The sequence below is a fragment of the Hibiscus syriacus genome, unplaced genomic scaffold (genome assembly GCF_006381635.1).
Source record: "Hibiscus syriacus cultivar Baekdansim isolate YM2019G1 unplaced genomic scaffold, ASM638163v2 tig00018744_pilon, whole genome shotgun sequence".
Taxonomy (NCBI): domain Eukaryota; kingdom Viridiplantae; phylum Streptophyta; class Magnoliopsida; order Malvales; family Malvaceae; genus Hibiscus; species Hibiscus syriacus.
The window spans coordinates 35,621-48,783 of record NW_024062447.1 but is presented as its reverse complement, the minus strand read 5'-3'; the positions used below and the strand labels follow the sequence as shown (position 1 = coordinate 48,783).

Below are 13,163 nucleotides of genomic sequence, written 5' to 3'. Positions count from 1 at the left end.
ACGAGTAATGAGTGGAGCAATAAATTTTTTTAACGAGCTCGAATCGAGAAAAAAATTTAACGAGTTTAACGAGCAATGAGTCGAGTCGAGCAATAAATTTTTTTAACAGCATGAATCGAACATTGATCAACTCGCAATCGACTTGCTCGATAACCACCATATTCCTAGTTATTATTGATTCTTTCCACCTAAACTTTTATTTTAATTAGATTATTTTCACTTTCTAATTAAGATATTATGTCATTTATTAATGATTGAAAATGGTGATTTGGATATAAATTAACCTATAATTAATTAAATTTCTATGTCATTGTTTTAAGAAAAGAATATTAAATGTATATATTAGTTTTGTTTTAATGATAGTTTAATACATAATTTTTTTTATTTTATACAATTATACTAATAATTTTAATTTAACTATCGAAATTTAATTTAAATGTAAGAAATTTAATATCATTAAGTATATCTTAAATTCGAATAATTGTATATATAGAAAATCTCTGTTGAGAGACTTATTTAATAAAATCATATGTACAAAATAAATCAATCCGAATTAATTAAGAAAAAAACTCATAAATCAGAGGACAACCAATTTTTATTTTTTTAATTCTTAATTTCAATTTAAAGGTTTACATTAATTAACATATTTTTGGAGGTATATAAGCAACGGGTGGGGTTGCCCGGGCAGCGGGAAGGGCAAAATAATTTGGGCAGTGCGATGCTGTCATAGAAAAGGAAAATAATGGGTCTTACGCTGATGGTGACCTGTCCGCCTACCTCAGGCGTAGATCGAAAATTCTTGCCTCTTCAAAAAAAAAAAAACACTAAAGTAAATCAAGACCAAGGCTACTATAAAAATTTCACTGATCATCTTCCGATTATATTATTTAAAAAAAAAAGTGGTAGCAATCCAGGTTTTATTATCTTCAGAAATATGAATTCTATTTTTTTTTAATATAGAGCTGCTAATACGAATTCGAGGGTTGTTGAATGATTATGACATTTATCCGCAAAGCTTTGGCAAAAGAGTAGGCGTAGATAAATATAAATAGCAGCAGCATCACGAAACTGGAGAAGTTATAGCACTCAAGAGGATTACAAATTCACAATTTTCAAAGTGTAACAACGTGGTTGTCTAACGACTTCCCTGTTACCTGATCACATTTCTTTGCAAGAAATAAAGTTTTCACACCTTTAGCTTCATCTACTTACAAACAACATTTGTTTACCCACCATCAATGGGTGTATCATAACAAATGTCATTCTCAAGATTGAAGTTTACGAGAAAACCTTTTCACTACTCTGCTCACTTGTCTGTGTACCAAAGATTCTGCAAAATTGGAATGACCGCTTCGAAATCCTTGTTGACGGTGACGGCTATAAATAACAAGATGAAGAAAGAAATACAATTTGCAACCCATCCCTAGATAATCCCTGTGGAGACACTAGAAGTCGTGTTTATGATCAATGACTGCTCAGGGATGTATGTAAGACCTGTTGCACCAAAAATGGATTCGTCAACAAAATCTCCGTATTTGGATAGGCCTTAGGCATTACATACCCGGAAGATAAGTCGCATGCTCTACCAAATAAAGAAATAGATACATAAAAGGCATGCATTTTTGTCCCTCTCAGCAGAGGTTTCCTTTCAATGTCAAACACAGATACATGACATGATGTTAATACATGACTAGCAATCTGATCATAAATAGATCCCATAAAAGAAGCACTAGCCCACACTTCTTCTAACATAATCCAATTATATGGGCAAAGCAAATAACAGAACAAGAAAATTGAACAAATGGATACCTTTCTCCTTAACATAGATCTGTAAAGTGTCAAGAGTGATTATGCCATCAGTCAAAGGAAGTAGCTCAAGCTTAATGGTTGCCGTAGATTGTGCAGGAACACGTCTGAAGCAATTGATGTCAGTGTTACCATTTGTATAATCATAATTCGAAACAATATTACAGAAGTGATGAATTACCCTAGTGGTATTCGACTCTGCAGCCAGAGATGACTACATCCCAAACCAGAAGTTGGAATGAAATCATCAATCGGAGTCAACTGATCATAGGAAGATGTAAACCTAGCCCCAGCATCACCATTCCCTCTCTGATTGTCAGATATAGTGGCCATTGAGCCAGGTTTTTGTACTACAGTTGTCGGAGAATTCAAGGATACCACAGATGGAGGTGAGGTAGATGACGTTGGAGCAAGAACTGTCATAATTAGATCTTCAGGAGACAAATTTGAAGCCTGAAGAGTTAAAACCTGACAATCATACCAGTTTAATGAGAACTGTCATAGTTAGATGAATAGAATGTGAAAGAAAGAAAGAGAGAGAGAGGGAGAATCAAATTGTATAAAACCTGAACTGGAAGTTGAGTGACTCCTTCAACGGGTCCAGAATGTCGTCCTGGCATCTCTGATGCAACTGAGATCATAATATCCCTAGGAATACGTGGTCTCCAACTTGTTGGCTGCTTGAAAAACAATCTTGATTCTACATGTAAAATAAAAAAATTATATCTTAATAGATAGTACATGTAGTGAACACAATTTACAAGATCACACTGTAAACCAAGAGAAATGTACGTACCTGTGTAGTTGCAACGACAAGATACCATAACTGCATAGTGGTTAACAATCGAAACACTCCACTTCCTATTGGAAGTCTGGGAATGGGGTTGCAAACCAGACGATTTATATGTTTCTCCATAAGTTTTGACATCCTTCCATATGGAAGACACTGGTTTTAAAATAAAAGAGTGCTCTTCACCCCTCCTGCAACAAAACCATCAATAAAGACATGAGGATAGACAATCCTTCCCATTCCCCAGCACCATGAGATGGCAGATACAACACACTAAACAATAATTCCAAACACAATTCAAGATATAAGATAAACATATGTATACACCAATGGAAGTCCTCATTGAACAAAGGTTTGTTGTTAATTTACAGTTCAATATTCCACGACAGTTAGGCTTTCTAGCTCATCAAAGAAGTACTAGCGACATTGTGACACATATTCTAAGTAAGCATGTTATCATATGATGATTTATGCATGTTGAACGCATTGGCAGCTTGCATGGATGTTAAATGAACGTTACCTGCGTGATGTGACGTGTGCAATTTGTTCGGAGTTTGTTTTACAATTTGTTATTCAGCTACTTTACAGCTGGCAGCTAGTGTGTGGGCTTTTATGCTTTATAAGATGTATTGAGTCTTATGAATGAATTATCTCTTTCTTTATTGTTCAGAGTAAAAAGAAAATAAGAGAGAAGTAACAAAGCATGTCTGGAACTCTGGATAGCAGAAAACAATGATTATATTTTTCTTTTCTGGGGTAGATATCTTAACCATCATGCTAAAATGCTAAACATCAAAAAGCCATCAGAAGAATATCATTAAGGGACCAACAGTGAAAACAACCTCAGAGCTAGATTTGGCAAACTATGGTCATCTCCAGCTTCAATACATGAAATCGGTAGGGAAGGAGGTTGTCCACCTTTAGAAGTCTCTTCCAAAACAACTGATACAGCATCTATGTATATTACAATATCTGGTATATTTTCTGGTGAGACATTCTGCAAAATAAATTCAATAGTGAATAAATGAACCCTGTGACCAAGTCCATAAGAGTGGAGATGAAGTGTTTACAACTTATATCAAGAATAGTGAACACTAAAGTTTACCTTTATCTGAACACAAAGAAGGTCATCTGTATTACAGTCAGTAGCATAAGAACGGATCTCAATGGGTTGAATTATTTGAAGTTTCCTTCTCCATCTTCTTCCTGGGATATGGATCCCTTCTAATCCACAATGGACAGAATATCTTTCTCGCTCTAGTGACACACCCCGAAAAGATAAAAGCTCTTCAATCCCTGAGTTTTTACCTCTTAAATTATTCTGAGAAGAGGAATGATCCACCTCATTAAGGTCAAATGATGGTTTAGAACTTTGGGCTTTAACAGGTCCAGGAGGAGGTGTAACACTTTGAGGAAGTGCTGACATGGAGTAACTTCTCAAATTACTAAAAGAAAAGAGCTGAGAGGACCTGTGAGATGTGCTACTGATTCCAGAAACAGATCCTAAAGGAAGGGGGGATAAAATGGGAGGTGTGGGAAGAGTGTTATCCAGAGGAAGCAACCATTTCAACAGTTCTCTGCATGGGTCCTGATTTGCATACACTAAGTTGTGCCGGTTCTCAGAAGAAGGGTTTCTGTCTTGATATTTCTCAAACTGAAGAATTTCAATGACAGGATCTCTAAGAAAATCAACACCAACATTCACTTTTAAAAGTACCTGCATCCTTCCAAACAGAGAAATAGAATGAGAATCAGTAAGTAGCAAGCTAATATGCCAATTAAAACAAATGAATTGAAAAATTACAAAGGAAGGGGGGAGGGGGCATATAAGACCTTCTGCCAAAAATTGCAGAATATGAGTTTGCTGAAAGCTGTTTAAAATCTGGATTGGCTTTTTGAAAAATCCTACAAACATGAACAAGACAATGCCCAGGTTGCAATATATAGCCTAATGAAAACACAATCTCATCACATTTAGTCTACAAGAGTGGCAGTGTCTTTTAGGTTGGCCAGCAGGACCTTGATATGCAAGCATCAAAATGAAACAACAGGTATTTACTCATTGAATGCCCCAAATTTCTAACAAGATTTTGAATGTTGAAAAATATAGTCCTAAACTGAACTAACAAATGTCAATCTTTACCTCCCTTCAATTATGTCATAGAAGTTCTTTATCCTGCCTTAAGAAGTTAATCCATGGAAGAAGGCAAAGAGTTCTACATGAAATCAAGATACTAAGAAATGGTGCCCCCACCTCGTCAGCTAAAAAAATTAAGAAAAAAATGTCTCCAGCATTTATGTGATGCTTACCACTATGTCTCCATTGGAAAGTGAGAAACACTTAATAGCATCTCTAGCCACTCCTCCAGAAACACCAGCATCAAAATCCCCTATGTCAATTACTGCATTTTGTGTAGATATTTTCTCGGCATTGTTTTTGGTTTCATTTGCAATAGATTGTTGGCTGTCCATCTCAGATGACTCAGAAGCTGTCCCAGAAGAACCTTTTTTTGACCAGAGAGGCTCACCAGACTCTGCAATCCTGACAAAGAAATGGGAGTTCTTAAACCTTTTCAACTGTGTTTCAGTCTGTCTTCTGGAATCTTCCATTCTAAGAAATGATTCACTAGCAGAGACATCCTTGGCAGGATCAATCTTATCTTTCCCCAAATTGTCACCATTCTGATCCATAACTGCACCATGAGGACTCACATCCCCTCCTTGAGGCACTGGATTTGTCACACCCTCCATGTTTCCATTTTGTTTCCGAGCACCCTTTCTCCTGCCATTTTTACTCATCACTGCAGCAACTTTAAATGGGGTGATAATTTCTGTTTCCTGATTACATGCTGATAAGCATGCTAGAACATGAACTTGTTCACCTGAAGAAGAAAATAGGTTTAAGTTTAAATTTACAAGTACATATCTGGAAATGAATACAAATCAACAGTATGCTAAATCTGAAAGACGCAAGACGATAGAAGAGACGAAGATACCAGGAAAAACAAAAGAACGTTCCAAGGAACGTAATGAAAGTATGTCGGATGCACAATTCCAATCATCAGGGAGATCCTCTACAAATGCATATCAAGATTAGGCATACAAGAAAGAAATATCAGATAAACTGTGTAACATAATTTGTAAACAAGCCATGTAAGGAAATTCTAATCAAGTTGAAGTATGTCTAACATAATTCCAGCAAAACTGGTCATTTAACTTCTATATTTGAGAAACTAGTATTATTTAGATTAACCAGCTTTAGTGATTAGAATGCACTTACTATTTGGAATAGTGATCCATCCATCTTCTTCAGAAACATCTATGTGATCCCCAGGGACAGAAGATTTCTTATCATTCCCAACACCAGCATTCTCACCTAAATATCCAATGGCTTGTGCATCATGGTTTGCAACTGTAGGGTACTTTGGAAATTGATCTTCAGCTATAAGCCCTTCCAATGATGTCACGGAATTAGAAACAGAAATAGGCTCCGGCACCTCTTCTGGTACTGGAGGAGGCAGTTCTGGCGTTGCCTGTTGATTAGACCGTGACAGCAGAAAGTTCATTGTTTTCAGTTTCCACCAAAATCAGCTTCTGCAAAATCAAATTCGAAAGATACTTTACAACTCGAATACTGGAAGTACAAATTGTAACAGAGAATGAGATCATTACAAAAACATGTACTTCTCAGGCTGGTTTCTTATTCTGAACTTTCAAACTCAGCTCGATTTTTCTCAAACAAAACTGAAGGGTAAATGTAAGAAAGCTGCAGGAACAAAACACTCTGCAAACATTACCCTTTCCAACAATAACATTGTTTTCTCTAAGAGAATGTTGTCCTTAAGTCTATGAATTACCTTAAACTTTTGTTTACAATAAAGTTGAAGTAAACGAGAAGAAAAATAAATAATTCTGACAAAGTAAAATCACTAAAATGAAACGGTTATACTGGATTAAGCAGTGAACAATCTAAAAATCCTTATTTACTAATAAACCAATCACGAAAATTTATAAGCAGGCAATTCCAGAGCAAGACAAAATTTTCAAATAAAAAAAACGAAGATGAAACCACAAACAAAAATGTGAACGGAAATTTTGCGTTCGATCAGACATGGGAAAGGAATGACTAAATTAGATGAATAGAAAAGGAAATCGTAAATAGCTTTACCTGATCGGAGATCAAAGGCCCCTTCTTTTAATTTTATATATCGTCTCTGGTGCCTGGTAAACGGGAGATCCAATTTGCTAACGGAACTTATTAATCTGATCGGGTTGTTCGATCTGGTTCTACGCCGTCTGATTGCTTTTTTTCGGGCGGTTCAATCTGGGTTACTTCGGCCCGAGTTAGATCCGTATCAGGATAGGCCCTCACCATTTTGCCCATTCCACTTAGCCTGATAGCCCATCCCACTCAAACAATTGCCTTAATTTCAATATTTTTTTAACATGTTAGGGGTTGTTTGTATACTTCAGAATGATTAAGCGCTGAATGAATGATTAAACGTTGAATGATTCAGAGACTATGTATGAATTAGCTCTGAATATGACATGATGTTTGATAATGACTCTGAATCATTCAGCATGTACTTCTGTGCTGAATTATTCAGTTTTACTGAATCATTCATCACTGTTTTATTGAATCAGTTAGCACTTAATCATTTAAAGGTGCGAAACAAACGCGCTGAATACTGAACGAGTCAGCATTCAACACTGAATGATTCATTAAGAGACAAATAAACAACCCTTAATACCAATCTTTCCTAAACAAAATTTAAGGATAATTGCTAATATTAAGCCAAATATATGAAAAACAGCAGCCTGTTCTAAATCTCCTCCACACAATTATAAGTGCCATCGCGAGCTACTCAATATCAACTTGATTAAGGCTCGATAAATACTCGGATCGAATGGATTCGACTCGAGCTCGAGCTCGAGTTCTTAACGAGCCGAAACGAGCTACTTGATATTTAACTCGAAAAACTCGTGAGCAGCTCAAAAATATAATAGATTAAGATTTTATTTTTTAGAAAATAAATTATTAATAATATTAATATTTATATAATAATTTTTTTTAAATACAGTAAGATTTTTTATGTATTTAAGGTTCATGTTTGAGTTTGAAGCTTCAATCGAGTTAAGTGTAAGAATTTTTTTTTCATTTCGAGCCTTTTCGAGCTGCTCACGAGCTTCAGTTCAGGATTTCGAGTTCGAGTTGAGCTTGAAAATTTTAAGTTAGCGAGTTTTCAAGTCGAGTCGAGCTCTATTTCAGAGTTTTCAAGTCGAGTCGAGCTCAACAATACTCAAACTCGACTCGGCTCGTTTACACCCCTACCAACAACAAAGTTATGTCGATGACATGTGGCAGGCTGAGAGTAAACAAAGACATGTGACCCGGTTCTTTACTCGGACGCTGATCGGAGATTTAAGGTTTTATCCCCGTCAAAGATACCAAAATTGTACCACTCAGCAGCAATGCTTCTCCCAGAAGGGAGGATATTAGTAGGGGGTAGCAATCCGCATACTAGCTACGTATTCAGTATTCACAGGATTATACCCCATCGAGCCCCTACTACTTGGATCCGAAGTCCAACTCCATATGGCCATCCATTGTGTCCGTGGTGTACGGGCAGAGATTCGGGATTGCTTTCCGCTGTCGCTTTACTAGCAGGGGGCGGCGTTCGCAGCCGTTTACGACTCACTCGTTCGGGATGAACCAAAGGATGGTGGTTTTGAAAACGGCGAGCGTGGTTCAGTTGATGATGTTCGAGTACAAATCTGCTGGTGTATGGACCCACCAATGCCAACTTGGCACCCCCGGGCTATTATCTGCCAACTCAAGCTTGAACCTTTTTCTCATAAAAGTAAAAATTCTACTTCAGTGTTTCCTTTTAATTCAGTGTAATTTTCCAATAATTTTCCATCTAATAAGAGGAAAACCATGTTCCATAGATTTTTTTAACAGAGATTAAACTTAACCATACACAAATACAGTAACCAAGGTTTTTGAGCCCCCAGTTTCACCGACATATTACCAATATCCGGTAGGCACCGAATCTGGCTGTTTTGCAATGGTCAGAATTCTTTCTCTCCCAAAATGTGAGATTTTAATTTGATCAAACTCAACTTCTTGCTAGCTCCTGCTGATCTGTATTTGTAGCGCATGGCCCAGAAAAGGTAATGCAAGAAATTCAATGAGCTAAGCGCGCACATAAGCCAGTAGAATCTGTCCAGATGATAGCGGTTTATTTTATGACCAGAGAGCCATGGCGAATGGCCTGAGTTATCAGTCACATTATTTACTATCAATACAATCACGGAGCTTAGATAATACCCCATTGCCAAGGAAGCCCAGGAGAGTGATGTAGCCAGTGATCTCATGCTTGAGGGCGCCTCGGTGAAGAAAAATTCTAGTAACCCTGCCAAGGTGAAAAGATCAGCTGACCCCAGGAACAAATACTGCAAAGCAATCCAGAAAAATGTAATGGGTAATGGAGCGGCTGAGTCAAGTAGCCCCTAGTCAGTTGCCACTTTTTTCTTTTAATTTGGACAAGTGCTGCTACCGCCATGGATATATGGAGAGAGATAAACCAATCCCAATTCGTTGCAGATGATTGATGCCAATCTCGGTTTTAGTAACTCTCCGAGCAAATGGGATAATCAAGTGGTCGTAAACTGGGGCCAGGATCATGATGAACACCATTAGGAAACTGGTAGTGAAGCTGGTGGAATTTTCATAGAACCAAGTTTAGTGTCCACGGTCGCGGCTTGTTCAACTGAAAATGTGGAGAGCTGAGCTAGGCAGCAGCTGAGAACAATGGTGCAAGCAAATATGGGAAGTATTTTAAGCACAATCTTAACTTGTTCTACTTGTGTCACTGAGCATTCGAGTGCTGGGTGAGCTGGCTTGTTGGAGTTGGGCACTGCTCTGTTTAGGAAATGACGGCTTTGCTCTGCCTCCTTGCTTTGTTCGGCATTGCCTTCTACTTCATTGCTGGTTTCAGTCTGGTAACAAGGGCTTGCGGAAAGGTTAGCAATGGCATTGCTTGGATTTCTGCTCATGCAACTGTTGAGCATAGCAGCAATCAAAACCTGATCAAGTAAAACACATGCATAGGAAAACAATCAGGGTAGAGTAATGAAATGAAATCGGAATTTACCTTGCAAATTGTTGTAAGTGGGCTTCCAGAGGGTATTTTGTTCCTATAAAACGTTGAGCCAAAGAGGAAGATTGGGACAGACAGCAGTATTGCAATTGTTGAGATGGCAAAACCCCACTCCCATCCTTTATTATCTTCAACCCACACAACAAATGTGACGGCAATAACCGCACCACAGGAGAGACAGAAGACAGTAATTGAAAGTGGATCTTTGCTGCCTTCCTCGTGGGGTGTTTCCATCATACTGCTCAGCGCCGTGTGTTGGCAAGGACCCCTTTATACCTCAACACCAAGTGCCACCAGATAGAGGCCTATGAACAGCATAGCTGCTTTCCCGCCATCAACTTCCTCGCATGGAATAGATGGATTGCATGGTGGGGGCTTTAGTGATGGTGTCCAAGCTTGGATGGTAAGAATGATCAAGCCCTGCTCCAATGGCACCAATTGGTTAGGCATATATAATTTTGTGACCGGAATTATTCATTATTTTGTTTGTTAACTTCTATATTACAAGGTTTTAATTTGGTACGTCAGTCCAATTAGCCAGTGTCCCCGATTTGATATCAACATCCAAAAAAGCCTAGATAGATTGGGGTCATAACTCTATTTCGTCCAACTTCAGGAACAGTCGTGGGTCCACCGGATCTCAGATTAAGCACGTGGTTCATAAACCTGCCTAACATGAGAAACTATTGCTTCACATCTTTTTGTCATTTTTCAGTTTCGGGATAAGAACAAAATCCCATTTGAAGAAACAATAAATGGATTCGATTTTCTTCACCCAATTTCTCTGCTTTGGACGATTTTGACATTCATGTGGCACCTGTCTAGCTAAAAATGTTTCCACCTGTTGAGTATATTTGTTATAGGCTAGGCTTGAAATCAACAAGACAAGATTGATGTTACCATCTGTGCTGAAACTGTGAAAGGACATTTTCTCTTGTTGCAACACGAGATACTATTATTACTCCCCCTAAATCCCAAGGCGTTGGCTTCTATTGACTACATTCCATGACATCTGTCTTCCCCAGGGGGCCCCAACACAACACGGGTCTATCTCTCCCCACGCCAGAATTTACACTTATCATGTACGACTTTTATGTTGCTTACAAAATCTAATTGGTCAACAAATAAAATTAGATGCTCTTTTCAAGGCATTTCAAGGCTTGTAAGTTTGATCATATGATGAAAGATGCCCTTTTATCTCATGTTGTTATGTTTCTGGATCTGAGAGATATTTATGGACATTTATCACAAGACCTCGATATTTATGCCCTGAACAAACGGTGTTCCTTGGATCTATACACCAAAGAGCTTGCACCTGTGGCGGAACCAGTCTTTAATGCTTCAACACTCGGTATCCTTATTCTTTTCAAGCAAAATCATAGTGCAGGATGACATGCAACTACGTAAAAATTAGTTGGATGGGTTGAGAAAATGTTTAGAAGAAACTGGATGAGCGCGCTTATGAGGTAGATGTGATAAGTAGTGAAGAAGGAGTCGGATAAGAAGCCTCCGAGGAGAGCCAAAAGGAAAGCGGCTCCCATGAAATTGGTGACATTGTTTGCAGCTTTGGATGGAGAAAAGTGCACGTACTTTGACAGATGCAACACCAGGTTGCTGGCATTTGCCAAGTACGCCAAGTTCTCCAGCACTTCAACAACTACACACACAAAGACCAAAAGATACCATCGTTAAACCATATAATAGAATTATAAATAGGGATGGGTATGGGTCGGGTTGGGTCGGATTTTTTGTCCACCCGACTCGACCCGATAACAAGAAATCTTCCACTCGAGATCCGACTCGATCCGATTCGATCTGACCAAAACAAAGTTTCACCCGACCCGATCCGACCCAAATTAATAAAAAATATTATTTTTATTCAATATAAACAGTGACTTAATTGAAAAAAAATAATATATAGAGGGGTATTATTTTAATTATTCCTAAATATATAAGGTAAAATTATATATTTTTTCTGGGTCGGATATTTTTCACCTTAAACCCTAACATCACATTAAAAAAATCCAACCCGACCAGAAACGATTTTTTAAAAAAATTGACTCGATAGGATCGGGTCGGAACCCATCGAGTTCGGGTCCTATGCCCATCCCTAATTATAAAATACAAATAAAATAACATTTGGGTAAAGTTACTAACCCAAGGGAAAGGAAGCAGCAAGCATGCCACCATGTTTGCCCCTTAAAGCAGGTATATTCCTCCAATCCACATAGCCTTCCCATATGGTATCTCCTTCATATAAGAAAAACTCATCAACAAATAAGGAGTTAGTACCTAATAAAATAGAAAAAATAACTGGAGTGACCGAAAATAACTTATAATATACGATTTTAACCAATCTTTTTTGGATTTGCAAAAATAACCAATGAATTCGCGACTCAATTTTGAATTCGCAACACAGTTTCCAAATTGCGAATTTGGAATTCGCAACACATAAGTCAAATTCGCAACTCGAATTTGACAATTTCACAACACGAATTTCTTTTTAGCAACTCGATTATTAAATTCGCAACACGAGTTTCCTTTTCGCAACAAGATTTTTCTAATTCGTAATGCGAGTTTCAATTTCGCAACAAGAATTTCGTTTTCACAACTCGATTTTTGAATTCGCAACACGAATTTTAATTTCGCAGCACAACTTTTAATTTCGCAACACAAATGTTTTGGGTATATAAACTACGCAGCAGCATCAACTCATAACCTAAATCCCTAAATCGCAACTCAGTCCATCTCCATCTCTCACTCTCTCCGGCGACATCCGTTCCTATATCCGACGACATCCTTCCCCGTCTCTAATTTTTTTACATAATTTTATTTCTATATAATTTTTCAATGATTTCTCTCCCAAATTATCAAGTATCAACTTAATAAATGTATGTTTTTCTCTAAGTTAGTGATGATATCTAGTTTATAGCTCGTTTGTTTAGTAAATTACTTTATTTACAATTTGTAGAATGAAATCATCTAATGTTGATCATGTTTGGATATATTTGTGTTATGGAGGGTTATGGGAGAATGTTAATGGTGTTTACAATATATGCCTTTACCCATGAATCTTCAACTAAAACTGTCATTAAAAAAGTTAACTTATGAAACTCTAACGTTACGTGTTTCAAAGAAATTGAGTTTAAAGCCTCTAAGTGGATTTAGGCTATCTTATCAGAGAAAAGGTAAACTTTATTTGTTAACTGATAATGAAGATGTTGAACGATTCATTGCTTACATTAGTGTTCGCAAGACGATGTTACATTGTATGTTGTTGAACCTATAAGTAGTGAAGTTGGGTCAGTAACGGGTAGTAATCAACTAAGTTCTTCAACCCCAATTTATGGTGCTCATAATGTACAACGTTGTTATTAACCTTAAAATTTCATGGTTCCACCACA

The 13,163-nt window shown here is 37.5% G+C and overlaps 1 protein-coding gene and 1 pseudogene across 1 annotated transcript; both read right to left on the bottom strand.

The window, feature by feature from the left end:
- Positions 1-1,301: 1,301 nt before the first annotated feature.
- Positions 1,302-6,858, bottom strand: LOC120209352. Its single transcript, XM_039208390.1, has 11 exons — positions 6,765-6,858; positions 5,877-6,190; positions 5,593-5,670; positions 4,907-5,478; positions 3,702-4,313; positions 3,439-3,593; positions 2,603-2,787; positions 2,373-2,506; positions 1,988-2,274; positions 1,810-1,913; positions 1,302-1,494 (listed from the first exon to the last, which is right to left on the bottom strand). The coding sequence occupies exons 2-11, from the start codon at positions 6,160-6,162 to the stop codon at positions 1,424-1,426; spliced, it is 2,484 nt and encodes an 827-aa protein (XP_039064321.1). The 5' UTR covers positions 6,163-6,190; positions 6,765-6,858; the 3' UTR covers positions 1,302-1,423.
- Positions 6,859-8,622: 1,764 nt separating this feature from the next.
- Positions 8,623-10,272, bottom strand: LOC120209353 (annotated as a pseudogene).
- Positions 10,273-13,163: the final 2,891 nt, after the last annotated feature.

Bases quoted from the DNA above. Each gene is read 5' to 3' on its own strand.
- LOC120209352 (XM_039208390.1), bottom strand. From the start codon at position 6,162: ATGAACTTTCTGCTGTCACGGTCTAATCAACAGGCAACGCCAGAACTG. The intron at 5,671-5,876 runs GTAAGTGCATTC...ATGCATTTGTAG, and splicing joins ATGGATCACTATTCCAAATA to AGGATCTCCCTGATGATTGG. The intron at 4,314-4,906 runs GTAAGCATCACA...GGAAGGATGCAG, and splicing joins TTTCCAATGGAGACATAGTG to GTACTTTTAAAAGTGAATGT.